Source organism: Fundulus heteroclitus, chromosome 22, assembly GCF_011125445.2.
Source record: "Fundulus heteroclitus isolate FHET01 chromosome 22, MU-UCD_Fhet_4.1, whole genome shotgun sequence".
In the NCBI taxonomy this organism is placed as follows: domain Eukaryota; kingdom Metazoa; phylum Chordata; class Actinopteri; order Cyprinodontiformes; family Fundulidae; genus Fundulus; species Fundulus heteroclitus.
In genome coordinates this window covers 13,952,906-13,969,326 of record NC_046382.1, presented here as the reverse complement: position 1 = coordinate 13,969,326, position 16,421 = coordinate 13,952,906, and the positions used below count along the sequence as shown (strand labels likewise).

General features: G+C 40.6%; 1 protein-coding gene across 11 annotated transcripts in view; it reads left to right on the top strand.

Annotated features, from left to right (window-relative positions):
- Positions 1-16,052, top strand: part of LOC105919067 (kinesin light chain 1) — a 45,976-nt gene extending 29,924 nt beyond the window's left edge. For 6 of the 11 annotated variants that reach the window (XM_036126702.1, XM_036126705.1, XM_036126703.1 and 3 more), the window contains 3 exons: positions 13,428-13,552; positions 13,697-13,754; positions 14,771-16,052. In XM_036126702.1, coding sequence (XP_035982595.1) covers positions 13,428-13,552; positions 13,697-13,754; positions 14,771-14,845 — 258 coding nt within the window. In that variant the 3' untranslated portion in view covers positions 14,846-16,052. Of the gene's footprint in view, positions 1-7,339; positions 9,484-13,427; positions 13,553-13,696; positions 13,755-14,770 lie in introns of those variants that run through there. The other 5 variants (XM_036126698.1, XM_036126701.1, XM_036126700.1 and 2 more) reach the window with 2 other exon arrangements.
- The last annotated feature ends 369 nt before the right edge of the window (positions 16,053-16,421 follow it).

Here is a 16,421-nt window from a genome sequence, read left to right as displayed (position 1 = left end):
ACCAGCTATAGCCACAAGAGGGCGCTCTAGGCTTGTGAAAACTATATCCTGCTCCTGTACCTCTGAAAAATTTACTGAAACATTATTTTATAGACAAATACTGAACACATGTTTTATGTTGTTTCACTGTTTCGGTCTGAGTAAACGCAGCGTTGCGTGGTGCAGCTTGAAGGGCCCAGACCGCGACAAAACCCAGTTATCGGGCTGTCTGCGATGCTAATCACAGCTAGCGCTAGCTTATGGTGCCTTGGCGGTTTACAACCTCACTGATGCACGTTCAAGAGCTTTACGAACCTTTTCTATGTTGCTCTCAAACATCCTCTTCCTACTGTTAGTGTAGCAAGTAACACCGATACGTAACTTTGACAACTTTCAGCATAACAGCCCTTTAATGCTGAAATACGCTAACACGAACCTTGCCCGTAACTAGCTAGTTGGAGTTGCTGGCTTGTTAACCTAATTTACCCCATTCAGCCTCCCATTGATATTCTGCCTGTTGTGGATGCAATTTTGTAATTAAATAAGTTGTGTTACAACATTAAATGTCAGTTTTTTAGTCTTGGATTTTGTGAAATAAATTTCTAAATGAATCTGACTTATAGTCCGGTTCGACTTGTATATTTTTTATTCCTCTTAATGACAAATTTTTTGATTGTTGCGACTTATAGTCTGAAAAACACAGTAGTTGGCCCATTTTGATGTCCGTTTGGGATTATTGTCCCAGATCATCAGTCCAGCTGTTAATCAGAAGTGATTTTGGGTAGTTTGGAGATGATCCTCTTCTCTCTTTATTTCATCCAACTCTATCCAAAGATACAGTAACTCTGGCAACGAAACGTATCCGGTGAATGATGTTTGACGTCTGGTTCAGTATTCTTAAGTTTAAAAGCCTTACATTGACTCCTCAAAGCATACTTCTTGTAATTGTGGCCAATCTTGGACGTCCATTTGGACAAATCCCTGTCGAATTTGAGGGTGTAGATTATTTTTAAGGAGGTCTTTCTTGGTCAGAACCTCCTCAGTCCATTGTGGTCTATAAGTGTCTTCACTGTAGACGTCAACATTGGCCTTTCACCTCACCTTTAGGTTTCTGGTGGTTTCTGGTTGGTTCTTGAACACCAAAACTGATTTCTGAGTTTGGGTCAGTATGGTTGGTTCACAGTCACAATCGGGTCTTCCAGAGATCCCAAACAAACATCTAAACAGGTTTGAAGAGGATAGAACAGACCGGCTTTGAGCTTTCCAAAGCTAGAAAGGTATAGACTGCTTTAAAGCCCGGTGTGTGTCGAGAAACCAGCCAATTAGAACATCTTAAAATCAGCCAAAATGTTTACCAAAACTGTGTGGCTTTATTCATTTATCCAAATTTTAGCATGACTGTATGGATTTCTTTGAGGCTGAATGTATTATTTCAACTCTGTGTGGATTGAAGAGAAATCTTAGTAATTTAAAACTTTTTACCAGCTCCAATACATGTTTACAAGCCCCATTATTAAAATATTCATGAGATGTTAACTTTCTGGGGCTGAAAAATCTGGTACGTTTAGCACGATGCTAACCCCTGGCTCTGCACTTCATACTCAACCAAATGTAGCAGAGCTACCAGAATCTTAACCTGTATCTTTGGTTAACCCAAAAAAAAAAACAACTTCTATATCAGCTTAATATATGGTTTCAGGAATGCTGTTATCACTGCAGACATAACAGGTTTGATATGAGGAATATAAATTAGTTTAAAAGCGATTCAAAGTGTTCTCCCAGAAGGCTAGCCGGCCTCGCAGTGATCTTTGTCTGTACCAGCCCGTCTGCTCCCTGCAGGTAGACTTAGTCTTTGTCCTGAATCTCTCCTGGTTTTGAAATATATCCGAAGCTGATTGAGTGTCTTGGCATGCTCATGTTTTGTTTTCAAGCTTCGCAGTTTGCTTTAAACCACATGCTTGTGTTTTGTTTTTTTTTATTGTTTTTTTTAAAGAGTGGTTCATATGCTGGCCGTGCTTCTGTGCAAGTGAATCTGAAAAGGGGGACACACGCTCAGGCTCGGCAACATAACATATTCACGTCCAGCTCTGCCCTAACATTTAAATCCAAGGTTAAAAATGTGAAGCGCAACTCTTAAGGGTCGTTGCTTACACGATAAAGCCTGGTTTATGCTTGACGCATCCGTGAGGTCCACGCGGCCATATTAAATATAGACATCTTTATGATTGGGCCCAAAAAGATCACCGTGATCAACAAATTAACAATTCCAGGACAGAAATCTTCGTCACGCTTGGAAGAAAGTTAGGAGGCTTTAAAGCTATAGTTGGTAATTCTGTTCAGAAATGCTTCATCCCTCCATCCTGAAAGTAGTAAATACATTATATATTCACAAAAAGGAGGTTAAAAAATCTCTGTGTGAGCTGCAGGCCTGTAAAAAAAAAAAGTCTGACCAATCGCTGCTCTTTGGACCGAATGGCAAAGATTGGTTAGAGTTTTGTTCCTGATCTCATCCATAGACGTTATTTACTCACCACCCTTTTTCAATCAAGTCACGAGGAAATCACCTTATCTATTGGTTGTCCCACATGCCAATCAGTGTTAGGCAACCATGTAACGCCAATATGTGTGCTCATTTCTTGTTAGTTTCCACTTGCTAGCTGCACACTTCTAGTGTTTATGTATCCGGTTAGCTTAGCAGTTAGCTTAGCAGTTAGCTTCAGTGTTCGCTGTTAATTATGGCGCCCCTGCTCTCACTTTATACTTTGGACATGGCTGAGAATCGCATGAACCAAACTGCGTTCAATTTTAAGAGAAGTAGAGGAAGGCCTCAGTAGAAAGAAAGAAATAACACCAGAGTAGATTTGGGAAACATTTTTCACACGATCCCCCTGAAGAGCAGGTAAGACGGTTTTGCGCATGCGTAGTTATTCAAAAAGGGATTTGGGTAAACTTTCGGAAAAATCGCCTACCCTAGATTTAAAATTTTAGAAACAACTGTGTTTCCTACTCTTTTGTGGGGTGGGGTGAAGTACACTGGGCGTAGGAGCACAACGCTGCCCTCTAGAGTCTAGGAGAACAGTGCTACTTCCAATTAAAATGCTGCAGACGTCGTGTCCACCACCTCATTTCCGCGTGGAACGTATGTGCGTCAAGCATAAATCAACCTTGAGCCGGGTGGTTGATCCTCCTTCGGCGTAAGCCTGAGCTTGTGCCTCTCCGTCCGCTCACCTGCACTGCATCATGAGCCCTAAGCATGCATGTTCCACACTGCCAACCCCCCCTAACATGCACTAATGGACCACGTCTGCTGCAGCGTTTTCACATAATTTTTTCCTTGCAGAGAAATTTACTTTTTTGTTTTTTTACTTACTAGAGTGTGAATGTAAAAGATTTAACTTGAACGCAGTGGTGGCCACGTTTAGTCGCTCCCATGGTAAAGATGTGTGAAAAGCCTTAAAATGAACATGTTGTCACAGCGGTGCATTTAGATACTAAGAAGTTGGAAAAACACGGCCTTTACTTTGAGTACATATGTATGGAGAGAAAACCGTGATTTGAAGTTTATCGCACACACGTTTGAGCAACAGACCATAGCCGCCATGACAGATATTCTTCTCATGTAACTTTTAATAAGGCTGGGATAAACAGAAAGAGTCCTACTGCATTTCAAGAAAGATTTGGTCCACCAGCACAGGTGGCTGATGCAGATGGAATATTTTAGTTTTTAATTAAGGCAAAATTATTACAGAAAAGTTAAACTCCTACAATTGCAAATGTTAAGTCCAACGCAAAGTATTCATCTTTTTTAATAAACACACTTTTGACATTCTCTTTAATTTCATAGTAACGTCTATCCAATGAGATTTCATTACTCAAATGCAGACTTTGGTGCATTAAAATCTGCTTTGAATTCAGTTAATAAAATTGGCCAATTCCAGCGTTTTTCAGAGAACAACCGACCCAAATACTGTTCATATGTTGCTAGACCAAAAAAAGAGTTCAGTTTATTTTTGTTAGTCTAATTAAATTATTCAAAATAATTTGCAAACTGGACGACCATCGTTTAATGTGACAAATTATTTTAACCTTTGAATCTACAATGATTTACACATTTATTTCCTACAGAAAATCTGACTAATTTATTTCTTTGAATCATATTTTGTAGAGCAGGTAAAAAATTGACATACATTTTTTTTATGTTTAACATTTTTTTAATTCATTTTTTGGCCCACGAGTTCCTTTGACAGGACAATTTTGGCCCATGTACTGAAAAGTTTGGTTAATCCACCATCCTGGCTGCACTGATGCCATCTTCTCTTCAGTTTTACCCCACAGGTTCTCTGTTGCTTTTCGCTCTGGGGTTTAAGATGAACATGGAACAAAGTTTATTGTCTTTTGGATCGTTATCCTGCTAAAAAACCCAGATGTGGGTTCATTTTTAGTTTCCCGGCAAAGGGCACCAAATATGTTAGCTAACATTTTTATTAGAAGAGAAACCGGCCCACAGCATCACAGATCCTCTATCTTACATGGCATTGGGGCATGAAGGGCTTCTCTCCATGCAATAAATGTTAAAGGTTCTATTTCTGTAGTTTACATTGTGTAGTGACACATTGATTTAAGGCTTTGTACACATCCCGACCGAGGCTGCTAACACCGTAAAACTGCTTGTAAACCTAACAGCAGCAAATCTAACAGCATGTGTTTTCATGGCGTTGTCAGAGGAGAAAACGCGCCGCCACACAAACAGAAAGCTCTGTTGTTGATTCTGTCCATCCACCCATTCATTAATCTACAGACCTAAGAGCAGCTCAGCCAGCTCGTGTTTAAAAGCACGTAAAGCCCCGTCTTCTTCACTCTAGACAGTCGAAGGATCTCGTGTCAGAGCTCTGGCTCCTCTGCTCGTCTCTTGTTACCTGATGCGGCATCGTTTAATTGGTCGCTGAGTCCGCGTTCAGCCGGCTTGGTGTGCAGGTTGCTAACCCAGATGAGGTTACGGCAGTTTTCCACCACCTTCGTGGCTGTGTTTTGGGTTCGTTTAGTGTTACGTCTCATGAAAAGCATGATTTCATCTGTGAACACTGGACCTGTGCCTGCAGAAGCTTCATATTCTCACTTTTAATGCGCTGCTCTCCAAACCTCCTCTTCTTTTTGCCTTTTCTTTCCACCCCATGCACAGCTAACATGTTTCTTTGTTGATTTCTCTTGCCATGACAACCAATCAGCCTGCCAATCAAACCCCCACCCCCATCCGGTAATTAGTGGACTGTACTCTCCCTGTTTAAGAAAACAGATCTGGGTGGGGTGACGTATAGTGATGTATTAAAAAGGGGTTTTGTTAGTCATCTCTTGCAGTGATGGAACATAATTCAAAGTTATTATTGTTAGGATTTAAAGGGATTAGGATAGTTTGGTTAAAGCGAGGTGTTAGCGACGCAGCCTCGGCATGTTTGGTGCATGAAGTGCTTCTCCCGTCCTACATCTGCAGTGTTCAGGCAGGCGCTGCCTCTCCGCCACATTTGGGCGTTTTCCAGTAGCCAAGGAGAAAATAAAAAAGCTGAGTCACAAAGACCGCATCGCTGATCTGACTGCAGCTTCTGGGTTCACTTCAATTTTTTTTTTTTTTATAGCGAAATGCTGCTCTCATGCTGCGGCATTTTCACATCACAAAACTGTAGCGTTGTCTCAGGGATGGAAATCAGATAAAGAGTCGCTACGCCGTCTAAAAGTCTGGAAAAGTTGATGCTAGGATATTTCAGCTTGGAGGGGCTTTAATCACAGTGACTTGTGGGGTTTTTTTGCAGAGTAAGGGTAAAAGATATTTAAAAGTCATCAGTTTTTGGCTCTGCAGCTGGAGCCTCACTAAACCAAATCATCTTCTAAAAACAAAAGTTTACCCATTTTCTAACAATTACTAGTAAACGATTCGGTTATTGTCCTTCCCTAAGTGTGGAAAATTTTAAATTAGGTTTTTTTCTCCTTGGGATTAATAATGTATTTTTCAATCGAACTGAAAAACATTAATCTTTCCTGACTGTATTCTAGTAATTCATCGAAAATATATCTTTATTTATTTGTTGTTGTTGCTGCCAAATATAAGTTTTACAGAGCAGCTGTTCTCTAATAAGTGAGCTTCAGTTAATAAAAATAAATAAAAAATAAAAAACGAGTCAAATGTCCCCATAATATCACCGTCTGTAGTCAAAAGAGACTCGAGAACTACAAAATAAAGTAAAAAAAGGAAAATCGGCAGCCTGTGCTTATCAAGCATCGGCTCTGTTTGCTTTCATTGGGAGAGATGCTGGTGCTAAAACCTGACCTGGTCCAGAGTAAAGAGGGTTTTCTTTTAGTAGGCGGTAGCACCAACTAAATAATTAGGAGTTATTGGAGTTAGAATACCTTTACATTAAGAGGCTAGTCTTTCTTTCCTTCGCAATGTGTCTTTTTTTTTACAGCTCTTAAAGGAATGGGCTGGTAAGACAACGTTATGGTATATGTATAACAAAATAGAAACAGTTTATTTTAAACAGAAAAACTGTTATTTCAACTGTGCAAAAATAATATGGATTATTATATCCATAACATTGTTTTTCTCAACATTAATTAAAATAGATGAGAGAAAACTGAATGAATAAAAATAGTTAATAACAAGACGTCATTTGTTTCAATAAAACCTTTGTTGTTGAGTTGTGTAAAGCTTTGATTCAGAGATGCCTTTTTATAATTTTAAGAATATCATATTGAGATAAATATTATTTATTGACATTCAGCCTAAAAATGTCAAGATATTATTTTTGGTCCATATCGCCCAGCCCTAACATTTATAAATGAAGCAGTGTGAAACAAAGTTTTCAGATGATAGGATACATCTAAATGAAGTTAAAAAATTTGGAGATCGCATTTATGTCTCCTCTTGTCTCCATAATTAGTTAAAAATATAGAAAAAAAAACTTGCCGACAGCAACAAAAACAAAAGAACGTGGTTTTGGTTTTAAGTATTTTGGGTTTGGTTACAGGCTTGAAAACAGGGGTACAGATAGGAAGAGGAGTGAATCTTAATCTGCTTTATTTAATATAAACACTGAACTTTAAAGTTCGGTTTATTAATTCATTTCATGGACGTCGTCCGAGTCCATTCAACTTTGTTGTGTCCTGAAACTTGCTAGGATAGTTGGGAAAATGGGCGATATTTCCAGTTTTTCTGTCTTTTGTTGTTGTTTCTTTGGTTTTAATGGTGCAGAGAGGCTGAGCTCAGGAGTCAGGGAGGGTGTAGCATACGAAGCCAGAGCTTTTAATCTTACAATGTCTGCCCTTTTTTTTGTCCTTGTTTTTGTCTCTTTCTCTCTTTCTCGTTCATCAGGCCTAAGCCATCAAGATTATTCCTTCATGCTTCTCTCCTTCCCCCAACACAGTAACAAAGGGATGCGTGTTGTGGTTCCCTCTGGGCTCCTTTGTCCCTACAAACCAACAGCTCCTCTGCCGTTCCCGGTGCCCCCCCCCCACACACACACACCCCCCCCTGCAGCAGAGACTCAGAAAGCCCCCCCCCCACATCCCTCCTGGTTGCCGTCTCTGTTCCCTGCTCGACTGGCGGCTGCTGGGACGTTTGGTCTTCTCATCTCTGCTCCGTCGTTCCTCTCGCTATCCTTTCCTGTTGCTAACCAACGTTCTTTCTCTCACCTGACTTTAGAGGAAGTTGTTTTCTGCGTGTGTGTGTGTGTGTGTGTGAAATCGATCCCTGTGAGGACGTCGCTTTTGCGTTTTTTGTTTCTCTCTCGGCAGAATTTATTTATACTTTTTAATCGCGGGAATACTGGATGTATCTATCTAGTCGGCGAAGCTGAAGGTGGGGAAAGAAATATTGCGAGTTGCCATGTCGTCGTGTATTAATGGTCTCATCTGGGAATCGTTGGTTCGGCCTCTTTGACCCTAAAATAACAACTAAAAGTGAAATCTGAGCCATCTTGGCGCCTGGGTTTAGCCACTTTATGTTTTACTGATGTTTACTTTTATCGTTTCGGCCCTGCGTATTTCCAGCTTTTAGCTAATGCCTGGTTCTGTATCTGAATGGTACCGTATCCCCCGGTGGAAGATTCGGGCGCCTTGCTGGTGAGAAAAAGAGAGAGAGAGAGAGAGAGAGGAGGGAACTCTGCCTTTTTAAAAAATAAATAAAATTATTTTACCTTTTTAGGTTAGATGTTGTCGGTTCTTTTTGTATCATTATTGTTTACATTTTTATAAAAGGCTTTTGATATGTTTTTTGCCTGCTTGCGAAAGAATCAACATCTCGCCTGACGACTGGAGGGTCCCGGGTTTGACGGCGATCAGGGAGGCGCGGTTCGGCGGCGGTGCCGGTCAGGAGGGAAGTTTGCAGACGCACATCTGGGGCATGAAGCCTCCATTACTCATAGTTGATTTTAATACAATAAAAAAAATAAACATGCATCGGGTGCACAAGTTAGAACCAGAAGCGTTCTTTTTTCTTTTTTTGCTCTCTGGTGGACTATTTGTCTGCTCTCCCTAGCAGAAGTGGAGGAGTCCATTAAAACAGGTTGTTTAATGCACAGACCAGGAGTTTGACCCTGTCTCCGTCCAAAAATAGATCGAAGCTGTTTTTTTTTTTTGTTTTTTTGTGTGTGTGTGTGATCATTCCTTCTAAAAATCCAAAGTTTAACTAAACGTTTAAGAGCCCAGTATGACCTGATGCTGATGATGGGTGTATGCAAACTTCTGACCAGACCGGTGCGTTTCACACTTAGAGCAGAGACCAAGCGGAGCGTTCAGCTCTAATATCCTCCGCCTGAGCGTTTAACGATGGATTTTACACCTTCGCACGGTAAACACGCAGACCTGCGTTGCTCTGACGGCGTTAACGGCGTATAACCCAGAGCTGTAACCCGACAGGATGCCGGCGTTTTCCCTGCGCCTGTGTGAGTCTGTGTGTGTTTGTGGTACAGTCACAGTGAACCTTTTGAACTCAACGCTTCGTCGACTAACGCTGCCACTTTCTCTCTCTTTGTGTTTGCACAGCATAAATATTGTAACTTTGGTGAATCATGTGTGTCTTGGCACCAAATGATCTTAAACATCTTGGACGTGTAACTTGTAGGCTGTGTTTATAGATTTGACAAGTGCATTCACTTTGGCTTTTCAGTGTGCTACATGCCTCGATTCTTCATTCCTTTCCATTGAGTAACACCTATACTTCTAATGCAACTCTGAACAAAAGAATAATAACAATAATAATAATGGTGTTCACACAGTTATGATGATATTGCTGTTAGTGGAATGCTTGCTTATTTATTGAACTGTCTATTCTCAACATATAGAGTGTGACTTCTGTTTCTATTTGTGAAAGAACATAAACCGTTAGATCTATAAGCATTATCTTAGTATGTAGGACTGCATTATATCTATATATTCACCATTCTGCATTGTGATGATTAATGCATCGACACTTGTTGGTATTCTCAAATAAAGTTTTTTTTTTTTGTTTTCCATTTGTGAACATTGTCTCTTTCTCTGCTTCGGGTGAAAACTGCAGGAATCTATCTCCGTCTCTCTGTAGCCACATCGCCCCCTGCTGGTGATGCATGTGCATTATGCTGGAGAAGATTCTTAGTCACTCAGGTCGTTATCATTTAAAAAAAATTAAAACCAAAACAACTGGATTTTTTTTTCTCCTGAAGTTTGAAGACGTTTCACTTCCCTTCCTGAAAGCTTTCAAAATTCGAAAGTCTACAGTAGTAGTAGTTTGCAGGCCAACAATGACCCTAAAGCCTCCCCATTGCAAAGGGGTGGACCAGTTTTGGTTTAATTTGCATATTATCTAAGCCATAACAACACCTTTTTGGGCAATGATATAAAGCTTGGAACTCCACACTACTCCAGACTTCTGAATTGAGAAAGCTTTCTGGATGGGAAGCGAAACGTCTTCAAACTTCGGGGGGGGAAGAAGTCCAGTTGTTTTGTTTTTTAACTTTTTTTGGGAAATGCCAGTGCATTATGCATTAAGATGACCACAACGTCGCCACTGCTCGCTTTTAAATTGGGTCTCCAGCGGCTGGTCTAGCTCTGAATGGGTGGATGGAGAAAATACTGACGTTTTAAATCGGCTTAAAGAGAAAGACTATTGTGACTACCTTCTTGTAACTCTATTTTATGTATTGTTAAAATCTCAGTTTTCTCTATTTGATCAATCAATTCCAGCACCGTCAATAGCTATTGGTACCCCCAGCAAAAAAGTCTTTAAAGTTAAAATCTTTGCAGCGGCATAACTATTGCCGCAGTAGCAGCACTAACGCTTCAAGTAACACAAGCGTCTTAGTCAATGTATCTTTTGCTTTTTTACATTTGTTACAGTGTCAAGGAGATTTCTATTACCCAAGCTACCTGGGGGGTATAAGGATTAAGTGGATTTCTGGTAGCAACTTTTCAAAACGAGAAAGACAAGAGAACATATCATTCCAGTAAAGGTGGGGACACCAGCAGGTTAAAAAGTGCCCGTCCCCTATGGTTATCTGTGGAACAGCACAAACCATTTCTTCTACAGCTGTATTGTTGTGCCCGTTTGGGTTTGGGAAAAAATGGTTTAAAATGGACTGGGAAGATTAATTTTGACATCAAGAAGATATCCTGAAATATGAGCCACAGCCTCGTCCTTAGGCAGAACCTGACTCTTTGTGTGAGCAATATAGACTAAGTGTAATTATAAAAAAGGATTGCAGACCTGATAATTTGAGGTGGTTTAAAAGCTGTACAGTACATGATGAATATCCTACAGTGTAATACATTTATTGTAAGCTATTATGTTTTCTAAGGGCTAAAATCCACACAAAGCAGCTGCTTTTAAGACAGACGTATGTTGATCCTCACTAGAAAAATAACATCTCACCTTAGCTTGCTTCTGTCTACAGTCAGAGCAATAATTTAAAAGTTAAAAGAAGTGGGATTGGGTGGAACGAGGACCCAAGTTTACTGTGGCACCTCCCGCAGCGAAGAGGATGGTAAGAAAGGTTAAAAACTAATGTGTGTGTATATATGAAAAGGCACGTGTTTTGTCCTTGGCACTAATTGGTTGTTTAGTTTCAGTCTGATATATTATTAAAGCCTGTGTACAAGTCATGTATTTGCTTAAAAATTAAAATATCACACTACATTTCCTTAGTATTAGATGTTCATGACGCTACTCAATCTGAGTTTTTGTAGGGCCTCCTAATCTGGTGCCTTCCACTCAGGGTTAACTAAGAAAGCTACTATAGTGCGTCTAATACAGGAGCAGCTTTATAATTTGTTTTTAAGTTTATTTCTGAGTCGACGCATACAGTACATGCAGTACATGTTAAAAAAAAACATCTCACTTCTGCTGAGGTTTTCATAGTGAGCAGCTAGCTGAAGAGCTAGCCCAGCGTTAGCATGTTTACTCGGCGTTTTGATAGGACTCGTTGATGATTTAGCTCCTCGAGTACAGAGTACACGAGGAGCTGTTTTTACAAAACAAGTGTCGGCTGAAAGATAATCAACACTGTGAACATGTATAATCTGATTTAGAGATGGTTTTGTGCATTTTACCTTTTGCGATGTGATTTGTAATTTTATATGAGTCATAACTTTGAATTTGCACTGGCAATTTTAAAGTTTTAGTTTGTTCCCCTGCATCAAAAGCCTGACCAGGGACGGGAGCTGTAATTTAGCATTCTGCTAGAAGCTCTATGTCAGTACCTACCTTAGTTGTACTGTCCCTGTTAAAGTAAATAAAATTAAATCAAACATGAGAGACACACGGGTAACAAAAACGGGCAATATGGTCTCTTTTTCCTGAGAACATTGTTGGAGGGAAACCCAGATTTCTTAGATCAAAATGGAAATTTTCGAGTCATGCACAAGAAAAAATTTATAATTGGTAAAAATTTAAAAGAAGATAGTCGCACAATCCGATGGCAAAACCCACAGACGTGTTCTGGGAGATGAGTTTCATCAGAGAATCATTTAAAAAGTAATTTAAAAACACTTAGATAGGATCACCTCCCTGCTCCAAAGCTCACCGACTGCACTCCCGCTAATTTATTATCTGATTATGCTGCTGCTAAACGTAAATAACTAATTTAAGGACTTTTTGCACATCTTTACCGGGGGAGGGTAAATATGGAAGGAGCTGCTTTTAGCTGGTACGCCTGTGCCAATGATGGAAAATGCATGTTATGCTTTGCTTAAGGTGCAACATATATTTAACAGACCGGACCAGGCTGCCTTAATAAATACTCCACCTGCTCCTGTTTTCAGTGACAAGTTAAGATCTAGTTGGTCTAGATCAGGGGTGTCAAACATACGGCCTGTGGGCCGGATCCGGCCCGCCGAACAATTTAGTCCGGCCCGGTGGCTAAATGGATTATCATTAATAAAAAAAAGAAAGAAAAAAAAAATGTTTCCTTTTTTTTTTGCAGTGTCCTGTCTGGCAGTGTGGCAATAAGAATTGTTGTCTTAATGCCAAAAAGAGCTCATCAGATTTGATTTTCACAAGTGTGTGTGTGTGTGTGTGTGTGAATGTGAATAGTTTTATTATGATTCGTGTGGGGAATATCTCAAATGATATAGACACTACAATGGGAAAGTAGGAGAGGAAAGGAAGAACAAGAAGAAAAAAAAACAAAAGGTGAAAGAAAGAGGAGATAAAAAGAGAATGATAAAACTATTATTGAAAAAAAAAAAAAAACAAGTACTTCGTTTAATTAAAAATATGCAGTTCCTATATTGTCCACGACAATATAGGGGCGCTGTGTTTTAATTAGCAGATTAAGCTTCAGATGGGAAAAAAATTTAAATCATTTCTAAATTTTTATCTGTTTGATGTATTTTGTCATGCAGGACAGTGTTTTTAAGTTCCAAAAAATGTGAATAAATGTTTTTCAACATTGTACAATCACTGTGATCAGTTCTTATGCATAATGCACAAGTAAATGTTTAACTGAGTAAAAGTATTGTTGAAATGGCACATACTTTTCTTAAAAACGCTGAGGTTATTCATAATATATTGTGTAAAAGTGAAATTAATTTAATATAAAAATCAACACGTCCACTAGTTCTATTTAATCTTGCAATGAGTTTACTCGTGTGGCCCTCTTGAGATCAGATTAAGCTGTATGCGGCCCCTAAACCAAAATGAGTTTGACACCCCTGGTCTAGATAAAGGAACAAAATGCCGTTTCACCTGAACATCACATAAGGAGCCTGGCTTTGTGCCTCTTGAGTCCGCCGGATTTTAACTTTCTGCGTCCGACTAACCGAGGCGTGTCTGCATGGCTGCAGCTGTCCTGTGTGACACAAAGTCACAGCTGGGGAGTTTAAAGATGTACGTAAGGGGAGAGAATTACACAAATGTGCGTCTTTTAAAAGGGTAACTCAGCAGCTCTCTGTCGGTGGACGGCTGATGGGTGTCTGTGTGTCTCCAGGATGGCAGCGGAGCGCTCCAGCGCAGCGGCTCCCTGGGGAAGCTCAGGGACGTCCTCCGCCGCAGCAGCGAGCTGCTGGTGAAGAAGCTGCAGGGCAACGGGCCGCCCGAGCCTCGCAGCACCAAGTAATTACCAAGACCTTTTTACTTAGAGGAAACGCAAGCGCTCAACGCATAATGATGATCTCGGCTTGTGAGATAATGTGATTTTTATTATTTTGTGAGAACCAAACCCCGATGCATAACCGCGTCCTGTTGTTACTTTACCAGCATGAAGAGAGCCGCGTCGCTGAATTACCTGAACAGGACCAGCGACGGCTCGTTCCAGGTGAGGACTTTAATCGCTCCTGGGTTTTGATACATTACAGCCACAGCATTGCACATCTTTTTAAAGAGTTTTTCAGAAAAAAAGAAAAAAACTGCCTATTGTTAGTTGACAAGAGTTTTGTGTATATTTGCTGTGGCTAAAACCAACCTTTGGTAGGCGGGCACTGGGTGTCCCTTCGCCCAATCAGCTTGGAGAGTTATGCTGACTGTTCCTCCAAACGGATTCAGTGGAGCAAACCCAGATTGATGATCTGCAGAACGACGAGAGCTTCACATTATCAGATTACACCCCAACACAATGGGCCAAAAATTTAACTTTTAATGTTTTCTGTTTTAATCCATTAAAGCTCTCGTTCTGACAACTACCCAGAATCCCTTTAAAAATGTATAATTTATAATTATATATGGGTTCATTTCTAACATAAACAATAATTTCTCACAACTAAAAGGTTTCAACATTTCCACACATTTTTTTTTTTTTTTTACCTACAATATATAATAATATAAATGTCTTTTAGTCCGACTCGTACCTGCACTCAACTTTTAACTAGCTATGAACCGCATATGGTAAAAATAATTTTAAGCCATTGATATCAAAGATGAATTCCAGTTACATAAATCTTTGTACTTTGTTAGGAGTTTATTAATATTGTTCAGCCTTCTCCTGACTGCAGGTATGGACTGAACAGCAGAGGGTGCTGTCGTCACACTTAGAACAATTTAGGTCCACGGTTGTTTTTTTTTCTGGACAAAAAAAGCCCTCCCTAGGGGACACACCACTATTTGAGAAGCTCTGGACTAAAGGAAGCTCAATACAAATGCTAAATACTTTCAAATGCAAAATGATGCATCTTCCACTTAGCAATTATGTGCTACTTTGTGGTCTATCCCCTACAATCTAAATAGGATGCATACATTGAAGTTTATTATGAAAAATGTGCAAATATTAATGTGAAAAGCATGATTTTGATTGTAGCTTTATCTCATCTTCTTCTAACCCCCCTGTCTCTGTGTCAGACCCGAGGAGGCGGTAACTTCAGGGAAAGCCGGGGCCTGAGCTCCAGCACTGTGGACCTGTACACTGGAAACTGAGCGGTACCAGAGGGTGCGCCTCCACATCACTACGCATTTTGACGGACCAGAGATGCCCCCCCGCCCCCTTTCTTTTACCCTGGTCCGTCTCCTGAGCCGTTGCAATGGCCGCCAACACTACCACGCAGAACCAGCTCCTCCAGGGTCTGTTTCTGCACAGCTGGGCACTTATTCTCTCCCAGATACCCACAGACCTCCACAGTGGGGGACTCCCCTGCTTGACTGACATGTTTTAAATGTTTCTGCCCTCTGCTGGCAGACAGCCTTACCCCCACCGCCCCATCATGATGTTCCTGAAGAGTGCCTCGTTAACCTTCTGGACCTGGCCATAATTCCCAGCAGCTGCACTTTGAATCGATCGGTTTGCCATAAAGTCACTCGTGCTGCTTTTATTTTTCCTTTTGTCGTCTAGATCTGAGATTATTGTGACTCCTCTGTGTCTTCCTGTCTTCCTGTGCCATTTGATCGTTTTATCAGTGCGTGACAATAAAGAGACTGTAGACTTTTGAAGTGTTATGTGAAGCATTTTGTTTTCTTGCCTTTTTTTTTTTGAGATGTAGTTTAAAGCTTCGGGGGTATACAGGGTGAGACATTTATCAAACTGACGTGATTTTAATTATCCGCTGCTGTTTTCCATGTGTTTTTTTCACCCGCTGAACTCTTGTTTTCCATTAAAAAGCCGACTATCTGAGACGGTTTGGGCTCCAAAAAAAGTTGGAAAACGCCACATTTTAGATTGTGAATATGAATAGAAAAGAAACAAAACAAGCTGCTTGACCAGCCTCAGCTTGGACCTGTTTGAAATGTTCCCGGTGCCGCAGGAGACGAGCACCAGCGGCCGCCTTTAGAGAGCATCTCTGTATATTTAGTGATTAGGAAGGAGGCGGTCGGCGTTTGCACAACTCTCAGGTGGTGGTCTCTTCTCATCAGAACTGGATTGGTGTAATAATTTTATTTCTTTCCAAGTCTGCCTTTACTTTCAGTAGATCTTCCTTTCATACTTTGTGAGAATATAATGTATTTGTCATATAAGCCAGAATTAAATCAGAGGCTTTTGTGGGAATTATACTGAATGTTTGTTTTACATGATTAAGAGGGTGAAGTGCATCTGATTGGGCCTGACGCCTGAACCATGTTGTGTAATCGGTAGCCCAGTGACACTTTCTCTGATGTGGATCCTTGAATAAAAATCTTATTTTCATTCTTAGTTCTCAGGTCGTTTTTTAATTTTTCATTGAGAAGACGCTTAGATCTTGAAGGTTTCAGGCCTTCTGGATCAACTTAACCTTCCATGGAGGGAAAACCCAAACATCTCCAACCTGGCAACACTCTCCAGCTCCTTCTGGGGCGATCCTGAACTGTTCCCGGTCCTGAAGGGAGTTTGTGGATCTTCCCCCGTTTCTCCTCCCACCGGATCCTGATCAGACGCCTGAACCACCTCAGCTGACTCCCTTTAACGTGGAGCAGCAGCCTGCAAAGCTAAGTCCGGTACCTTGTGTCTGTGATCAGGGACGGATTTACCATTAGGCGAAACTGGGTCGTTGCCTAGGGCCCCCTAGTTCCTGGGGGCCCCGAT